General features: G+C 34.4%; 1 protein-coding gene across 2 annotated transcripts in view; it reads right to left on the reverse strand.

The window, feature by feature from the left end:
• SKAP2 (src kinase associated phosphoprotein 2) overlaps nucleotides 1–21,482 on the reverse strand; it is a 118,682-nt gene that overhangs the window by 77,876 nt on the left and 19,324 nt on the right. For both annotated transcript variants that reach the window (XM_021538198.4, XM_085568245.1), the window contains exon 4: nucleotides 18,196–18,300. In XM_021538198.4, the coding sequence (XP_021393873.2) occupies nucleotides 18,196–18,300 (105 nt within the window). The remainder of the gene's footprint in view (nucleotides 1–18,195; nucleotides 18,301–21,482) is intronic.

Genomic DNA, 21,482 nt, shown 5'->3' on the forward strand with positions numbered 1-21,482 from the left:
AACAGAATTTTAGATGAATTATCTGATACAAAGATGGAAGTCAGGGTGCTGCTTCAAGATCTAAAGAAGTAGAGCACTTTAAGACAATTAAATGATTTCCCTGCAGGCAATGTCTTTTCAATCCAAGCTAATGACATCATTTAAGGAGGATGGTCCATTTAACTGAAAGGATCTTTTACAAGGCAGACAGACAGAAGGCAATCCCGGAATGTTTTCAAGGACTTCCCATATTTCAGAATTATAATGGCAAAATGCCTACATCAGAGTCTTAAACTCAAGCATTAATCAACAAAATGAAAGACTAATTTTATAAGAAAAATGTAATAAAACTCATTTTAAGAAGTTTTCCCTTCATTATTTTTTCCCTTAAAGGAACCAATTCTCTTCTAATGGTAATTACGCTGCTTCAGAGTAATGATAATACTTAGGCTGCTCAGTTTTAGGCTGCTGTTTTTAAAGTAAAGCCAAATCACTTCACTCACTTGCAAGTTGAAGAGTGACTTTTAACTTTCATAAACTTTTTCACCAGTTTATATAAGCTATCTATGATCTTTCAGATAGAAAGCATTGTACTGTTGCCTCCAGAGTGTACTGTACTACTTTTGGTATAGTCTATATACCAGCCTTTAAATTGCACCACCACTTTTTCCATTAAAAAAAAAAAAAAATTCAAATTAGCCAGTAAGGGAAATCTCACAGTTTTAGTGTCTGTATCAGCAGTTTAATGCATTTCTGTAACTCCTGAAAAGGGGGAGGTGGTGTTTGGGTCCTAAACCTAAATGATTTTTCTGATATTGAAAAATCAAAGCAGGATATGCTATTTTTAAACAGTTAAAGAAACACCAACATTTTCATATTAAAATAATATTATTAAAACTAAGACATTATACAAAACTACAAACACCTCTTGTACTTCAGAAGGCAGCATCAGTCTAAATCCAACCAGAGTCTTTTTACCATTTACAATAACACTCAAAGCCATGGAAGTTGTATACACATTAGGATGACATCTCTTAATAAACGATGTGGTTCTGAGGACAAGGGGGAAAAAAGTTTACCTTATGTCCCCTTAATATCCATTTCAAATTGTCAAAAACTTCAGAAAGCTGGAACGTGTGAGACATAACGAAGAGATCTTACCATGTAAGCAGGAGCTAGAAAACGTAGAACTAGTCCTGGCTCTTAACCAGATTCCTTTCGCAATCTTGGGCAAGTCACAGCCACTTTGCCTCCACTGCTCCTTTTCATAACAGAGAAACAGTGTTCACATCCTTTCTAGAAATGCTGTGAAATGTTGTTGGTTTCATTATGCTTGTCTTTTTAAAAAGCCTTGTCTTTAAAAAGGGAAAAACATTTCATTTTCAAGCTTGCTGTGCCACTGATTTTTCCCCGCCGCATCCACACACTTTTTCAAATTAATGTAAGCAGTTGGACAGAGGGAGAGAGAAGGGGCGGAGGGAAGGTTCCAGCACGTGTAAGACTGGGATGTCACATATGTACCGATTCCTGCATTTCAGAAAACTGCACACTTTCCACTGTGACTGCTATAGCATACCTTAAATTGACAAAGAAGAAAAGTTAGAACACCATGAAAGAGTATCCTTATGGTAAACGGCAAGATGACTCTGACTATATAAACGAAATAGTTTTCAAAAAAAACCTTTTTTTTTATTCTAATAATGTTGTCTTCTTCTTTCTTCCTTTTTAAATATAAAATCATGTCAAGTGAAAATGTCATTTTATAACACATACTAATAAGTCATTGAAAATGGAGGGAGTTCCACCAACCCAAGTCAAAATTTCCTCAGTTTGGAGATGCACTTTTGAGTCTCACTGTGACTCAAAAAGCAAAGGAGCAATTGTAAAATTAAAGTTATTTTATTTTAAGGACCTAAACTTTTGACACTCTACATCTTTCCCCACATAAAGAACACATCTATCCTGAAGTGGTGGACAAGTAGCACATCAAAAGAAGGCTGACTTTTAAAGCCTGAATGTAAATATGTAAACAATAATAAGACAGTGGCATTGCACAAAGTAATACTGTTGTATTCCTAACCAACTGGGCATCTTCTTAGTTGACAGTTATATTTCTAGTAAAGGAAGAAGAGATTTCTGTGGACTTCAACAGCCACAAGAATTTAATTCCACTTCCTGTTACACACCTTCTCTACAATCTAGGTCCTCCACCAGTATATTTGCACATCTCCTTACAAACTTTTTCTCCCAGTTTTTGGTCTTATCCTGATTAGGTTTTCTGGAGCATGAAATTATTCAAATTCATACATACAGCATAGGATTCTAAAACTGCCTTGATCCAATGAAAGTAAAGTGACATATGCAAAATACATTACCTCATTTACTGGCACTTAGCCAGTTTTCATAGCTTTTTTATTCAGCTTCAGTTTGTCCATAAACTGAACTCCCAAAAGCAGCCAATTATTATTATTATTACCAACAGAACTGTATCAAAATAAACACCTAGTCATTATAAAGATTCATTTTTATATTGTTTCCCACAAAAGTGTTTGCATCTATAACATGCTAATGCATTCTCAGATCTCCCCACACAGACTAGAAATTCTCTAAAAATCATGTACTTTGACAACAAATTCTCAAAAACACCTGACAAAATGGTACTGGAGAACACCAACCAGAAAGAGTCACTGAGACAAGTAGTAATGAACAAGACCCTTGAATCAACTTTTCATTAATTACCTATACCATTACATGTCTTATATCACTACCAAAGCTCATTTCTGTGCAAGATCAGAGGTATACTGAAAAAATAAAATTATTAATTGCTGTTCTATTTGTTCTGAATTCATTAGTATTATTTTATCCAACAGTACACGTGTTAGCCTATAAAACATACTGACAAGGGAGTTTGCCTCTGGATATGTAAGGGAAATACAACCTATACAAGGATAATTCAGTTCAAAATATTTACAAATCACTGGTATATTATTTCGAACAATCTTAAAGATTAAGAAACTAACATGAAAAAACCATCAGAGGTAGACAATTGACTCTCAGTCACAAAGAATTAATTAATAATTCCACAAGGACCATCAGTGTAATTATCAGACCAAAAGGACAAATTATGGCCCCATCTACTCAATAATAGGAACCAGAGTGGGTAGTTATGTTGTAACCACACTTTTCCTTATTATAATATTACCTTATAACAGCATTGTTCTCTTTTGTTGGTCAGAAGGGGAACTAAGAAACAACCTAAACCACTCCAATTCTGAATGAAACAATTTTTTTTCTCAGTTTTAAGGTGATTTTCATTTGTTTAGCTTGTTCAGTTTCATACACATGATTTGCAGATTTTTAAATATTTTGACTCAATGGATCTGCTTTTTGTACAATATTTTCACCTTCTTGATTTCTATTTGGAAATTTTATTCATTAAAGGCTATTTTTAATTTAAGAACTGAATCATCACTAATTGCAAATAGGGTGAAAAAATTCTCTACCTGATGTTCCTAATCATAGAGCTTGGGAAATGAGAAGTCAGTTGAAAAAAGACTCACCAAGAGATTTAATAAAGGCTCCCTTTCCAAAATACAACAAGCAGCTATTTGATATCAACACTATGTTATGAATTGCTGCACCTCATTATCAATCCTTGAAAAGGAAAACAAATCTCTCTCAAAATGTCTGCTTCCGAAGGACAAAGGCAATTAACAGGGGCAGGTGAAAAATAAAAAAAACAATGAAAGTGCATTAGAGTGACAGGGGAATTTAAAGATGCCATGTGCATTAGGTTATATTTCTAAAATTAAGGCTTAAATGCAACAAGAACTATAGATTACTCAAACCTGTTCAAAGTTGAATTCATTCCAGGTTGAAAACATCCTGGAAGCACAACAAATCTGAATTAATTTCTCTTCTCAACATACACATTAGTAAAGGTACAAACCCTTATAAACTCCATCTTAAAAAGGTAATAAAATGTTACTGATATAAACGTGGTAGTGTCTTAGTTAGGGCCTTAGTGTACCCAAAAATGGACATAGCCATGCTGCCTTCAGCCTTCATACTATTCAGTGTTCTGCATATTTTAAAACACTCCTTATTTCTACTCCTCTTCAGCTATAAAAACCAAAATGAACTACATATTCTTTATATGTATTATGGCTATGTTCATACACAAGTCAGTCACCCAATATCTCAATGACTGTTAATGAAACTGAAAGCCTAATTAGCAAGATGAGGGGAATAACCCCAGCATTCTGGCCCACCTCCAGTATGAATAATTGCTTCTACCTATGCAAAATCCCCCCTGTCATTTCAATTAGGTAAAATATTCCTCACATCCTGTTCTTAAATTGCTGGGTATTGTTTATAGTACCATTGTAAGAGCTGCTGCATTCTACCCTGTGTACAGCTGCCTTTTGAAAGTAATAACATGGCAACTCCTACTTTTAGTTACTTTGTTAAAAAACCTTAGTTTTGCAAAAGGCTGTCTGCTATCAGAAAAAAGAACCAACCAACTAAAAGAAAACCCCAACACTAATTTATTGTGCATCTATTAATGTCAGAAGTATAAAATCTGTGTAGAACACAGGGAACACATTAACAGGTACTGAGGTATAAAAATAAATTAGTCAGGCATAAGCATCTTTGGCATTCAGCAGCATAACAAGCAGTCACTTGCCACACTACGACAATTTTGAATGTCTCAGAAATTAAGCCAAAGCTAACGCCTTCAAAAATGACTGTGACATCCTACCACTACCTTGAAATACCCTTTTGAAAACTCATATACATATACACAACAAATTTAACAAAGAAGATAATGAAGTCAGTCATCAACTTCCAGACCCTTCCAGGGCCTCCAAAACTATGGCTGTACCTATTCCTAGATTGTGCTTCCTGCTCAGCAGTGTGCACACCCTGAATACCTGTTCCCCAGAACAGCCACCAATTCATCCCAATGCTTTCATTCTGCCTCATCCTATACTCTCTCCAAAATTCTCTTAAAACCATAAAATTTTTATTACAATTCATTTTAAATGACTAAAAAAATCCTAATTGAAAAAGGATTTAGAAGTTTTATACGTTTAATTCATGTTGATTTAAAGAGAGATGGTGAAGCTTTTTATTGCTTCAAGTATCAGTGTTTTCTTGCTCTTCCCTTTTGAGTCTGAACTGACACTGAAATGGTTCTTAATAAGTAAATTTCGGAATGTTTACATTAACTCACAATCCTTTTATTGTTCACTCCTCCTTCAAATTGCCCTATCCCTTAAAAGATACAGTTTTCATTTACTATAAAATCCACTTAGAAAGGTACTCACTGGTTTGAGTAATGAAAGTTAAAAGATATGTTTTATTTTGGAAAATATGGAAGCAGATATCTGCAGAAATTCACATTAACACTAACTGTACTTTCTATTTCATGAAACATTTCAGTAACCCCATCAGCTATTTATTGTTATTTATTGTTATGGCAGTAAGGAAACTTCCACAAGAAAATAAAGACCAGGGGTGAAAAGAGCTGTAAAACCATTAAAAAAAAAAAGTTTGCTTTTTTCTTGTCCTGGCCTCCTAGAACTGTAAATCTTAGTCTTTCTTTTTCGTAAATTGTCTTCTTTCAAAGATTACCAGTGTTATAAATACCTTTGCCTTCTACTGACTAGACAATTTTCTCCTGTAGACTCACTTCCTGTGGGAAACGTTACGTCCAAAATTACACACACACTATTAGAATTGCGATCACTGCCACAATGCTGTTCACGTATTAAAAAAAGCACTAGGAATAGAGCAGCTTGCAGTTTATCATTACCCTCTGTAAAAGGAGTATCACTCTTGCACAGGAAATAGCAATATACATATAAAAAATTATTTGAAAATACAGTAGAAAATAATTTCCATTAAGTACACCAGCTGGGGAAAAAACTGCACACACCAATGATTAAGCATAAGTGTGCATCTGTCCTTTAAATATGCATAGCAGTAATAGCTTAAATGCAGTTAAAATCATGGCCAGTATTGCTGCATATACAACTCTGCACCAGGCAGTGCTAAATTAAAAAGCACCTCTGATAACTTTACAAAAGACAAAGAAAAAATTGGTTGTAAACTCCTCTGCATTGCAAAGATCTCTTTTGTCTGTCAATCAACAGAAAAGTATTATTCCACCATCACAAAAGGCAAACCTTTGGAGGCAGTATAGGTCTGTGTGTTGTGCAAATGTGCAGTTGCTAAGAAGCAAATATGCTTCTCCTCTAATCAAATAGCCCAGCTCAGCAATGCTGCTGGCTTGGGGCAAGAAGCAAATTCCACCAGCCACAAACTTAGAAACAGTCTTGAATTATTTGTTGCTGACCGCTGGCTGAACCCTGTCCTGATGAGCACCATCACCATTAGCCACTTCTCAGTGTATTCCATCAACCAATGGCAATAGCAGCATGCTACAGCTCAGGCTGCAAGGAATTGATCAAACAGGGTAATGAGACTATTTCTTCATGGAGGTTATTTTAAATTAATATAAATATTTTCTTTCTACATAATTTGCCACAAAAGGTCACTGAACTCCCTGCGATTCTAAAGAAAAATGCTGTGGTATCCCCTTTATATATTTGAGTTAGGATATAGCCAACAAACAATTCTGGGCATTTTTGATGATCGTGTAAATCTTAATGAGGTGGCATCCCAGACAATTGATTAGCAGCAACGTTCTATCTTCACACTTACTTATGAACAAAAAGAAGATTTGATGCTATTTTAGAAAATCATTATATACCCATGCCCTTAAAATCTTTCATGAGAGAACATATTCTGTGAAACTAGACTTACACTTTTGCTATTAACAATAGATCATGCATATTTTGCTATGCTTACCTTACTTTGATATTATAGCCCTTACTATAGATTCTTTCAACTGAACTCATATGTTAAAAATACTCACTTTGTGTCTGAGTCAAGTTACTGACGAGACCTCCATTCAGACACCCTGTCTTGTCATAGCTGTTTTCTTTAAAAGGCTACTATAAAGAGATACCAGGAGATACTTGAAATTTAATTCAAAGGAACTGCTACAAAAATCCCATCAAGGCCCTCCTTGTCCCACACAAGATTTTCAATCTTATCATTTCCAGTACTGGACAATTTCTCCAATGCTGGGAAAACATGTAAATATTTATTTAAATACCAGTCTAATAGCATTTTATTAATAAAAGCCTTACACTAGGATAGTACTAAGACTATGAAAAAGAAATAGTGCTTAATATTTTCTACTTTTAGGGATGATAATAATATAAAAATATTCAAATAGGCCAACTAAATACAATGGTTCACGTGTGAGAATTTCCAATGTTACCTTGAATAATGTCAAGTAAATACATTCAACACAGAAGAAATTTTATATTTACAACCAGGGATGAGTATAATTCATTCATCTGAGACACAGCACTTCAAAATGCAGTTTGAAATATAAATTTAAAAAAAAGAAAAAAAAATATATATACAGGATTTAAATTAGTTCATTATCTTGCCCTGATTAATAGGAGTTACCTAACAATAGAACAGGTTTTGGATATTTTTTAAATTCACATATCATATTCAAAGGTTGTTGTTTTTTTTTAACAACATGAAATAAAAATGTGTAATCTGAAATTCTGTTCCTTTTATATGATTGGAATCCTCAGCTTCTCAGGCTTTTTTCTCCTCTAATTGAATGTCTCTTATCAGTATAGGAAATAATTTAAAAAAAAATAAACTAATAAGAATATTAATAATAATTACAAGAATAGTTTAAATCAGGGTTTTCCTCCTACTTCCCACCCATATTAAAATACTATTTCTAGAACATTCCTTTCTAACACTATCAATACAATCATTGTATGTTGTATGGCAGTCAAGTGCATCTAAGGCTGGAATAGAATAAAGAAACTCAGAAGTGTTTTTTCTATTAATCCACTATTTCTACATTTTTAAATATTTTTTTTAAGAAAAATTGACAGCAAAAATAAACATGTAGTCCTGTGAGAAAAAAAAAAGGAGTACTTTGTTGGCTATTTATTCAAAAACATAATGCTTGCTATATCTGTAACACAGACCCCACAAATTCTTATTGTTCATTTATCATGTCTTTTAAATGTCAGTTTCCAAAAATAACAAGGAAATAATTCTACATTAATACTGAAGATGTTTAAAAAATTTGTGTGAAGACATGAAGCTAGGACTATTAAAAACATACAAAACCCTAAGAAACTATTTTCAACATAGATGAAAGAAGCCAATTTATACATAAATCCTATTTTTTCCTCAAAGCTATCTTAATATGTTAAGTACTAAATTCCATTAAAAAAAAAAAAAAGAAAAAAAAAAGAAAAAAAAAACAGTGGTCCCTTACAATGCAAATAAAAAACTACATTCATTTGGGGGGCGGAAAAAATCAGCACCCACTCACCAAAGACATCTCATCAACAGACTAACATTTGACAAAAATCAGTGGAAACAGCAAAGAAGCCAATACAACTTCCAGTGCCAAGGAGCCAGATGGCACTGCTGGAAAAATTATATCTACAGACTGGCAGCTTGATCCCATGATTATTGCCCAAGGGAGGAGGAAGAGGAAAACAAGAGGTATTTCAGTGTGATGGAGTAAATCAATTATCACCAGCTCACTACAGCATTTTCATATTATTTTTATACCACATTCTAAATATCCCTCAAGTGAATGAGAGCACTGGAAGATTACAGCATTCATAGGCAAAAAAAAAAGGTGTGCTGTACATTAAAAAAGAAATATGTACTTAAATTGTTGACCTCTGTCAATTGCATTATACAATCCATATTTCCAAATGAAATTTGCAGATATATTGTCAGTAAACAAGTAAAAACAAAGTTTTTATGGTTTTAATTTTGACGTGAAATTCCAAATTTTACCTACAAAGATTACAGACAAAAATATCTCTGCACTTTTCAATATGACTACATTCTTTTGTGTATTTTCAACTCTTACCATGCAGTTATTTCACACATACAAGCACCAAGTAACCATTTTGCTAAAATAGTTCAAAAATCTTTGATCAAACAAGTTTGTGGAAGTCTCACCAATTATTTTTCTGATAAAATACAGCATTAAAAATAACTTCTGAAGAAGCTGTTAAAGAAAAATCAGTCTAACTAGAAGGAAAGCAGTTCTAGAAAACTAAAAGACAAGTTTTCCCCCCACAATCTTCATATGCATAATATTCAAATTACTAAACACAAAATAGGCAGAATTATAAGAATAATGTCCTGTGAAAACAGGCAAGGTTAATATTGTTTTTAATTACAAGTCAATGACAACACTTTCATTAACTTCTTTTCCAAAAAATTGTAATAATAAGGCCCATTTCCTGTGCCCATCCTTGCAAAAGAACACATCCTATTAACCAAGAAAAATACTTGGACCACCTTTACTTCACTTGCCTCCAACCCATTTTCATTTTTATTGCACAGCCATGTATATAGTCTAAATACCCTTCTGCTCCCATTCATATTATTTCAACACTAATCCTTTTCTCTTACCTCTTCAATGTAGAGCAGTAATGCACAAGTGCAGATATGTGAAGGACATCATAAACTAATTGCACCTGTGAATATGTATTGTGAGTATCATCCAGGTCCAAGCTGTGAATGCCCCATCTCTGGAGTGTTCAAGGCAGACTGAATGGGGCTTTAAGAACCAGGTCTAATGGAAGATGTTCCTGCCCACCACAGGGGAGTTAAAACTAGATTATCTTTAAGGTCCCTTTCATCCTAAACCATTCTATGATTCTATGATGCACAGAAATACAAAATTTGACAATTGAGTAACAAGGAAAAATTGTTTTATATGAAGGACAGGATATCCCTGAAAAGATATTATCAGGTTCTGATGTACTTTGCATTAAGGAACATATCTAGATAGGCAGAGTAAATATAGGGAACCACAGAAAAATCTTGTTTAGAGCACAAGAGGTCTTCCTCCATTATGTAGTGTATTATGTAGTGTAATTCCTTGCCCAAAAGGGGCTCAAAACTCTTTCTGACTACTAAAAATAGAGAAGACATGACCAAAACAATCCCAGGATATTACCCATCCTTACAGCGATAGTTAGTGATTAATAGGCTGTGGCTAATATTAGTTAAGAAACTGTAGCAATTTTAGTTTGGAGAAAATTCAACAATTTTAGTCTGCTACTCTACTCTTAAATCCAACTGTTGTACATAATCCAAGTAAACATGTATAAAAATTACTAGGGAAGTATCACACTAATACTGCTGAGTGACAGATGTCCACAGAAGTATGGTTCCTGCTGAAAATTTTTAAGCAGTGAACAATTACCTGCAACATTTTCTTGAGAAGGCCACTAATGAATTTGTCCATTCAGTGGATACCATAAAGACTGAATCGACTATGTGGGAGTTTTTTTGCAAAAACATTGAATAAACATTTTCATGACACAGTTTTTACTTTTCCACTCAAATTTAATCTCAAAATTCACAAATATTAATCCACTGCAAGCTTGCTTTTATCTAAAAGGAAACAAACACAAATTCACTAAAATTAATGCCTGGACTGCATGATGCCTGATAGAAAAGAGGCCTGTTTTGCTCTTGCTTAAAATCTACAGACTCACTTAGCACCTCTACGGAAAGTACTTATCAATTAATACACAAAAACAGGAACATTGGAAAAATCTTCTTCTGTTCATTAGGATTGATACACACTTCATGCATGCAATAAATTAAATATAGGCACAAATTCTTAATTACCAATTCAGAGAAAGAAATGCCAATCTTAGCTTGTACTTACGCTGCAAGGTTATACTTTTTTTTTCCAATAGGTTCCTATATCCAGGGATTTCTAAAGCCTCATCCTTGAGACAAAATATGAATTACCACACAGACCATTGTTTTAAATAGTTCTGATCTTATCTAAAATAAAGAAAACACTACGGTTCTCTAGAGCTTTTTCTCCCCAAGGTGTTTGTGACTACTACACAGCAGATGTTAAAGGTAGACCCATTTTTCTGTCATACATGGTAGATCTCAGGAAGGAAAAGATACCTCTTGCCTTGAATGCCAAGCAGCAGCAATCTGCCATACTTGCTCTCCTCTGATACCCACCTCAAGGTGCCACTGGAGTAGTGTGAAACCATGCTATCATCTATGACTGATATATCTTTCTGGTTCTAGGAGGAAAGGTGTAAGGAGCAGAATGGAAGCTGCCTTGCCACCACTGCTTGACAGGAATAGAAATTACAAAGAAATCAGAGGGTAGAAATTCACTCAGACAAGATAAAGCACCAATAAGGTCCTAAAATCATAATTAACTGCCTCCAAACCTACTTGAAAAGCTTATTGCATATCCAAGAGGCAGAAGGAAAACCTCTCCTCTTCCTTTTTATGTCAGCTATTTGTGATGTATAAGAACTGAACCAGAAGAACATTAGGTCAACAAGCAATATAACATAAATAGAAAAATCTACTCACTTCAACTTTCTGCGCTTTTTTTAAACCATAGTATTGTTATATACCTTGAATAAAATTATGACCTAATATGAAAAATAAATGGGTTAAGCAGGTCATTATTTAGGTTTTTTGTTGATATTGTCCTATGTTGTGGTGGAGTATACATGGCTGTTTTGTTAGTGTTCAGTCACTGAAGCAACATAGATGAAATAAAATGAGCAACAAACCATGTCATCTCTCCCATGGGAGAAAGGTAAATGTTAAAAGAACACAGGGGTTTATTGTTTGATGGGAAGTTTTTCATCATGATAATTAGAAGTTCAAACATTTTAGTATCATCAATTTGTACACACTGTTAACCTACACAATGCCATTTTTAACTTTATTGTTGACTTTATTAGGGCCAAAATTTCACTTAAAACTTCTGCTTCCTATTAGAAATTATTCCCTTAAGTTCTGTACAAATGGTTTAAATCAAATATAATTAGATTAGCTTCACATATTTCACACACACTTTTTTTTTAAATGTCTTGCTTCCCTATCTAAGACATTGCTGCTATATGCAGTGGTATGGATCCTTTAAACAAACCAGCAAGCAACCAAGCAGTTCAATTGTTTTTTTCTTTTCATAAGGCTTCAAAAGTACTTACATATGGAAATTTGTAAAGGTTCTATTCAGCCTTCAAAAATATTCATTACAGAGGGAAAAAAATATACTATTGCCTTGTCTTTTATGGACAAAAGAGAGTTAAATGTCAACAGATTGACAGAGTTTAGGGTATGTATTCTCTCCTAGCAAGCAGAGTGCAGCTCTGGGACAAACTGTCGAAGGGACAGTGCAATTGCACCAGCAGAGATTTTTAGGAAAGATGAGACAGGGGCCCACCAAGAAACATCTCAGGCTGACTGTGGGTGACACATTGATTTCACTCTTAAGGTCTCTCCTATTCAACAAGCAGATGATCTTCTTTACAGCTTTTCACAATTTCAACAAAGTTAGCACCCTCTTCTCATGTGTTAAACAGAGAAGAGGAAATTGCATCTGGGAATTTACACTCATATGGTTGGTCCCACATGTACCAATATCCTTAAAGAACAGAATTTAAAAACAAAAGCTTCATATTTTAAGTTCCTCTTCAGTATGTTTTATGTTTCCCTGTGTTCCATCAGCTTGTAAATGAAGACATCTAAACTGTCCATAAGTGATTCAGACAAAATTTGTAGTGATACATCCTTCCTCTGAAAACCTCAGCAGACCCCATCAGGAATTTTAGATTTCAATCTTCCTGCTTAAGATTGCACTGCTAATAAAAATTTATTATGTTGAAAGCAACATTTTTGATCATCATATTACCTTTCTCAACCAGAAATGCAGAATCATAATTCCCTGCAAAATTCTGACAAGAACTAGCAACCCCTCAGAATAAAGTTAGCATCCCAAAGTCCAGTCTTTATGCATTTTCCACATGATGGGCTGGGGCTACTGCCCTCCTGCCAGTGCCTAGTAAGAGCATAAAGTAGAAGCCACCTTTTCTCACTGAATATTAGCTGTCCAAGTAAACCTAGATCTTACTTCCCCTCAATATGATCCTTTTTATTCAATCTTGAATATTAAAAGAGATATAAGGAATAATGGTTTTCTGCCTTCAGTGAGATCTACCTATGAGAAAAACAAGACAAATAAAGAAGTTTTTCATTCCCTTGAATGGCTGTCATGCACTTAAGTTTGTACCTCTCTCTCTCTCCAATACTCAAAGTAAATAACTAATCTCCTACAATAACTCAGGTAAATTTCCAATGCTGTCATTCCCAAGACAACCAAACATTCTCTCCATATACACAATTATGTTACTAAAAAGTGGTATACCAAGACAAGACTGGAGGGATAAGAAGGTAAAGGGAGAAAGGATGGAAATTTCTAGTTGTATTTTCCATTATCCAACCTTTGGTACCTTAGTTGCTAGCAGTGCTTAACTGAGGGTTTTTGCTTTAATATAATGCCTCAAAAATAAACTCAGTACAAATGTAGCTGGAGGAAGTGGGAAAACACTTGTGTGTATGCACAAAGATAAAACCTTACACTGAACTCTACTATGACAGTATTCAAATTACTAGGCCTAAAAAATAGGAAAAATAAGCAGGGGAAAAAGCTTAATCAGGATTTGTATTTTAGAATTAACATGTAAAAAGAAACAGCATGCAAAACTCACTCACACAATTTTTCATTCTCACTTGATCAAACTGCAAAACGTGATGCTCATATTAAGTAAATACTACAGATCATGCAAAATCGTTTACTCCAGCCTGCAAAGACTTATATAGAACTTTTCCAAAGAAACTACAAAGTGCTTTTCCAAATGAAAACAAAGTGCTGATGCCTATTGCTTCATCCAAAAATTATAGCAGGAGGAATAATTTTTGCTCATTTTCAAGACTGCACTTTGACAACAAACAATTAAAGCACAACTCTTTCATTTACTCTTTTTCCTCAAAGCTCTCCAAGTGCCCAGTTTGCTTGCTTCAGCCCTACCTTCCTCCACTTTAAATATGGGGAAATTTAATAAGATATTCTCAGACTGTTTAAAAATTTTCCACTAAAAATATCTTTTATTCATAAGCTATAGCCAAATGTGATAATCTGAAGAGCATACAAGTCCCCAGACACGTTTTGAGTACTTCTTTCATCTTTACCTTCTCAAGGCAACATTTCTAGACCTTCCATAGAAATGGTGATGATCTAAATTATTTCATCACACCATTCATTCTTTTAGATCCAGTAATTATCCAGTTACATACTCCCTGCAGAGCCAAAGCAACATGTCTTCTTTAGAGGTCCACTTACAAAGTCAAAGTTTCGTCCTTTAATACTAGTGACATTTCTTACTATAAAATCAGTTTACCATACCATAAACCAAAAAAAGAAAAAAATCCCTATATATTATAAAAGAAGATTACAACATTAGTAAACAGGAAAGTTTAAGCTTGCTATTGAACCTGTACTTAATAACTAGGAAACTTGAAAATTAAACTAAAAACATTATCTTTTTTCCCAATTTACTTCTCAACCAAAAGTAAGTTTGTCTCCAACTTGAAAGAAAATCTTGGTATTAAAATTTTTAAATATTTTTGTGTGCTTTGGTTTTTAACTAATCAAGACATATGTATTTCCCACTACATATATTCTTCAATATGCAGATGGAAGGGGAGTAAGAAATTACAAGACATAACACTGTTATACAATGTACTATACAAAAACCTGTCAGTTAAGTTGCAAGAAACCTAGTCATCAATAAGTGAAAAAATACCTCGCTCAAAAATCAATTATGTTGAGTCTTTTGTATAGAGAAGTAGTACACCTTTCAGGCAACTGGTATTAATGAGCAGACATGGCTATAGAATCTCCATCTGTTTTTCTGACAAAGCTGTGACTACTCCAGTCTCTCATTGAAATTCCATTAATCTGGTACACCAAGGACCAATGCGAAAATCAAAACTCCATCTAACCCTTTATCAGCTCACAATAACCTACAAGTGAACTCTGCCTGTTAGCATACAGCAAGTTATGATTTTGCCATCAATCAGGCTGTTAGCCAATAAAAAAAAAAAATCAAGTTAAGACCAGAGTGCCTGGCTGCACTGTTTTGTTTGGTCTATCTTGTTTTTCAGTTTGTTATTTTGTTTGAGGGTTTTGTTGTGTTTTATCCCTCTTCCAATTTCTGTAGGGTGTCTGGACATGTAAGCCCATGCATCATTCTCTTTCATTGTGATTTAATTGCTGCCAGCAATCAAGTCAAAGCATCACTGAAGTGTGCTTGAATTTCATTAGATGATATAACTTATGCTACTTTCCTACAGTACCTAATAAACCATAAAGAAACCAAAACACATATGGCTTGAGGGAATAACTGGAAAATTAGGTGGCCATTTGGGAACTGAGTGAACTTTTGAACCAGAGGAACAGAGAAAAAGAAATATTAGAAGGAAAGACAGACTTAGAATGCACACAGAGACGTGGGGGTTTGACCTTTTCAGTACCTAGAAAATTACATTAGCATTATGAAAAATACATATCATGTTTAGAGTTTATAATCCATCAAAGTTTAGATACTTTGTTAGTGCCTACCATAAGGTAAAAGTCAAAAGGACAACATAACAATCAGATTTGACAAAAGGCCTTTAGGTGACCTGTGCTAATTTAGTTATCCCATACTTATTGTTAAATGGATTATCCCTCTTGTAATTAATACACCATTAGACAAAGGTCACACAAAAACTCCAGGATTTTACAATGACTGTAACATACACATAATATACTAATTCTTTATCTGTTACCAAGCGTGTGCCTTCACAAATTATGTTTTGACAGTAATGCCGCAAAGTCAAATTGCGACACTTTCACAAGTCATACAAACCATGCAGCCTAACTCAAGTACATAAAGAGAAATGCCTTGGGGCTTTTTAGCAGAAAATATATGTAGAAAGTTTTACATTAAAATGGACTCAAACATAAATAAAAACCACCTCAATTTGGTTACCTACAGATAGGGTCCTCTGTTAACACTGAGAGTCTTGATCTACACAAATCAGGTTTTAGATCTGTACACAGCCCTGCTGAACTGAACTAGTAATTATAAAAGATCAAACATCTACAGACCATCTTACAGACCCAGCTTCTTGAGTAGGATTTAAATATTGAACATTAACAGACCACTAAAAAACTAAAATACAGTGTTAAGCCTCAACAAACCCATTTATGCCTATTAGAACTGAAACAAATGGCACCTCTGGGGATCAATCTACCTCTTATAAGATTTTCCCAACATATATTTTCATACACAGGCTAGATGGCTAGACTGGAATGATGGATTATATATATTAAAATCAAAATGGTCTTAGAATGACACATTAGACATTCAAAGAGAAAAAGAGGAACACTGTATACTCCAATAAATTAAGTATTTACAAATAAAAATTTATCACCTTTTCTCAAATTTTCTTCGTGCTACACTCCCACTAGGCAATTAAAGAGGATTTATCATAAAATACAGAAAGAACAGCAAGGTAAAATCACCTCAAATATTAAAAAATCACACCCTCTATATTTCTACCTCAAGTGGTATGAATTAGTCAAAATATTGTTGAGCAGCTATTATACCTACTCTCATAACTTCCAAAACAGGCTAAAAATTAATCACCCATCTGTACAAATTCATACGGTATTTCACATACTCTTGCATCAGCATTCTCCATCCATTCATTATTTAGGTTGTAAACGTTATCACTTTTCTCTTGATTAACTGTTTTGAAACAATTCTATAATCGCATCGCCTATTAAATAGCCATATAATTTTGTCAAATACCCTTTATGCAATCAGTATCAAGTTATTAAATTATAATTAGAAATAATGATAAGATTATGTTTGTAAGCAAAAATAAATACATAGAAAGTTGCATTCATCTGTAGTTTTGAAAATTAGCTTGTGCTTTCTGAAAGCCATACTCAATTTGACTGATAATTACATTTCAACCAGAGAGCAAAAAGGCCTGGTTTTACTTTTTTTAGTAGAAGGTCACACTGCCAACATGTAATAAGCTCAATATTTTAAAAAAGTGTGATTATTATTGTTATACATTTTATAGAGTTCTGGACATTAAAAAAAATGCATTATTCTGAATCAGTGGTTAGAAGGTTTATCACTTATGCATGTACTTGACTTATCCCTGTTCTGCAATAGACATAATTTTATACCTCATAAAAGCAATTTATGCTTCCAAAGGGAATAATCTGGATAATATAAAATGTGGAGTGGTACATTGCAGGAAGCATATTTTCATTCAGCAATTGTATTTTGAGATGGAGCTGCACAGTTTGATCATCATATCATGTCAGAAAACATCATTCACTAGCAAGTCTATCTAACTTGCAGTGCCACAAATTAATATACATCATTAATTTATTTGTACATGTACTTAATTTACTGCTATATATTATCCATAGAAGGTATTTATATTATGTATACAATAAACTAATCTCAAAAATATGGACACTATGCTAAAGCAAGCTTGTTAACTGTTGAAATATTCAATTGTTCAGGTCTTCAGAACAGTGGCATTTAGCAATGAATACAAAACAAAACAACATGTAAAAGAGCTATGAAGCATAGACTTTTCCTACATGCAAACACAAACTTAAAATCTATATAACAACAACATCATACAAAACACTGTCTTAATGGAAGGAAACACTGTAGGAATAATTAATTTAATATTTTATGAACCTATTCTGCATGGAGTTTGCAGAAAAATATCAATCATATAAACTGTTTCATTATTTATTAGATAAATAATACAGTAAGCCATTAAGTTGCACAATAAAATTAAGCAAGAATCTGATAATGTTGAATTAACAAACAATTTGTTACTACAAATATTCACATTGGTTTAGCCACTGATCTATCTTTAAAAACATACGTATCTACATAAGATGCTTTGTTATCAAAAAATGTGAGTTGAGAAACACTGTAAATTTGAGACAGCTTCACTATGCTCTAGGACCACTAGAGAGAGCTCTTCAGTTCCTTTAAAGGTTCTTGTAAAGGTAAGAAAAGTGCTCAGCTGTGCTGCTTATCTGTTTATGTTTTCCAACACTAACATTCGCATCACGAGGATCCGATTACATCAGCTCATAGCAAACTGGCAAATCTAGTACTTTCTAAGGTAAACAGTGTCACATACCATCAGAAGGTGCTTCATCCTCTTTATCATACCGGTCAGATGCTATTGAGACGCTATCAGGAGGCGAAGAAAGAGAGTTCTCAGACTCCTCCTCATCTTCCAGCTCTGTAAAAGTCAATACACGTTGCTAGTTAAATACTTTATCACACAAACACACAGGATAAAAGTATTTGCGATAGTAAGGAGGATATTAATTCCTATCTGGAACTGAAAAAAATCCTATTTCTCATGGACATTGGCAGGCTCCAGCACAGCTGTGAGCGATGCCATTCTAAGGCTACCTTCTGACCCGATGTGCAAATGCTGCTGGAGCAGTTTCCCTAAAGCTGTCGTATAATGAACCTGCTCCCAGCACTGCACAGCTGGCAGCTTCTCACAAGGGGGGAAAGAAACACCACAGCAAAGAGGCAGGAAAGAGAAAACACTGGCACAAGATAAAAAGGAGAGCACCAGGCTCAGAAGTTCTGCCTGTCCCAGTGCAGGATGGAGCTGTAGCAAATTGCCTCCCAGGAAATGCCAAACTACTGTTGGCAGCAGTGACCTCTGCCCACTTTTACTTTTCTTCACTGTAATCAGGCACTGCCTTGCAAAACTCTGTGTGTATTCCTCCCATGAAACTAGAAGTGGAATTGCTGCCTGGCAGCACCTGGTAGGCACCTGTGGCTTAATGCAGCATTCTGTTAATGAATTTCTTGCCCAGCTGAGAGCCCTGCTACAATAGATACAAAATCTACATTATCAGTTAATCTGATGCACTTTGATCAGTGTCATGCATAAGCGAGAAGGTCTAGGAAAGATATAGTGAAATCAATATTAGTTGAGGCTTTCACCTAATTAAGCAAAACTTAACTTCTTCCTGAAACTCAGTATATTTTCTCAGATATGTTTAATACATCTAGGCAAAGAAGTGGAGGGGGAAAATAACAAATTACGTTGCTCCCGAAAAAACCAAATAAAATATTTGTGAAGAAGAAAAAGCTAAATATGACAAAAATCATCTGACCAGAATCATAAATTTGATGTTCCTTGTTGATTAAGGATAAAGTTGATTAAATAGTCCTCAAATTTAACCATAAAGTTGATTTAATAATCCTCAAATTTCTTGAAAATCATGTAACACTAAATTGTTCAAGCACTGCTTTTTGGTATATGCAAACACAAAATGCTTTCCAGAGACATCCAAATAGCCTTCTCTATCTATGTGTTCCCTTTTGGAGCACTGGATCGGAAAACTTACTTCTGAGAATCCAAAATAAACCCATGCATAGTGAATATATTCTTCTTCACAGATGAAGAAATTGCATTCATCAGTAGAACTGTCTAACCATGGCTGAGTTTTACCCCCTCCCATTTAATAATGGAAATACACAGAAAATTCAGAGACTATGACAGAAGGCTCCGTGATTGTTTGTAAAAAACAGCAAGTTTTCCATGCAGTTAAAACAATATCTGATATTTGTTTTGCTAGAGTTCTTTTACATTAAAAGTTTGTCAAACACTAGCTAGGCTTTCCCTTCATTAATTTAGTATGCTTTTCTAAGGAAAGCTTGCTCCCAAGCTCCTATGCCATTTAACAATTGCTCTGAATCTGAGCCTGACTCCAACCTATTTTTGACACAGTCCTCTCCTAGTAACATGCCAGTCATCGTGTTAATCTGATCAAAATATTTGCACTTCATCACACCTGTCAAACCATCAAAAGTAAATTATTTCTCTCTAGAATTCACCTCTTCCTCCAAATAGAAAAACACAGAACAGATAGCACACAAACAGAAAATATTATGCCTTATTTATAACCAGCATGATCATATTTTACACTTAGATTCCAGAGACCAGATGCCTGTCTCTCTTTGCCTATATATATATCTGTATTAGATTATACACTCCATATAAAAAGAACAAACACAATATTCACAACCTATACAATGGCAAAATTCCATTCCAAAAGTTCCACTGTTTTCCTGTCCTAAACTTTTACTAGTACTAGAATGCATTGAAGATACGTGCATATGTCAGCCCTGGTTGTCAATCAAAAATGTCTTCTCGTTAGCTATGCATAAACATGTTATCATTGAACCCTCATGAAAGTGCCAGCATAAATTCAAAATACTAGGGTGTATTTCTAGAAGAAAACAATTCCAGAAACAACTCACTCCAGCACATATAATTCATGGGCTGAATGGCAAACTTTAGTATATTTGAATGAATAATACTTGTGGATGACAAGTAGGTAAGTATACGAGTAAAAAGAACATCTCCAGAGGATTTTGTCCCACTCAACAATACATAATTTCTTACGTAAGTTTGCAAAGCTGCACTGTTACCTTGCTCTTCCACTAAGTCGCCATACTACCATTTTCCAATTACACTTAGGATTTCAAATTCAGTAAACAGTTGTGCTTTACTTTCATATAAAAGCCAGATGACCTAGGAACACAGGAATTTTTAATGCATACATATTTAGGGCATACGATATACCTATCCCAGATTGTGCTGGTTTGGCTTGGACAAAGTTTTCCACAGTAGCTGGTATCAGGCTATGTTTTGGATTTGTGCTAAAACGAGTGTTGATAAAACAGGCACGTTTTAGTTACTACTGAGCAATGCTTACAGAGTCAACACCTTTTCTTCTTTTCTTACACCACCACAGCAGTGAGTGGGCTGGGATGCACAAGAAGTTGTGAGGGGACACAGCCAGGACAGCTGACCCCAACTGACCAGGAGCACACTCCACACCATATGATGCCATGCTCAGCATATAAAGCTGGGGGAAAAAGAAGAAATTAAGAGACATTAAGAGTGATGATGTTTGTCTTAGTCACTGTTACTTGTGATGAAGTCCTGCTTTCCCGGAAATGGCTGAACACCTGCCTACCCAGGACAAGTGATTAATTAATTCCTTGTTATGTCTTTCTTCAGCTTTTGCTTTACCTATTATACCAATTTCATATCAGCTCATGAGTTTTCTCACTTTTAACCTTCTGCTTATTTCCTCTATCCCAGCAGGGGCAAATGAGTGAGGGACTATATGGGCTTTAGTTGCCATATGGCATGAAAATCATGACACAGTTATATACTATATTTGAAACAACAAAAACCATGGCAACACTGAATGTAAATTCATAATAAAACAAGTTTCTGTTTTATGTCTAGAATATCCAAATTCAAAATGATCTTAAAACAAAACAACCAAAAAAAAAAAAAAAAAAAGTGTTGAGAGTATTATGAAGAAAGAAATCATAGACTCTGTGCCTTACATTTGCCAAAGCATTCTCTAGATGTTAAAT

This window comes from Lonchura striata, chromosome 2, assembly GCF_050655825.1.
Source record: "Lonchura striata isolate lonStrDom1 chromosome 2, ASM5065582v1, whole genome shotgun sequence".
In the NCBI taxonomy this organism is placed as follows: domain Eukaryota; kingdom Metazoa; phylum Chordata; class Aves; order Passeriformes; family Estrildidae; genus Lonchura; species Lonchura striata.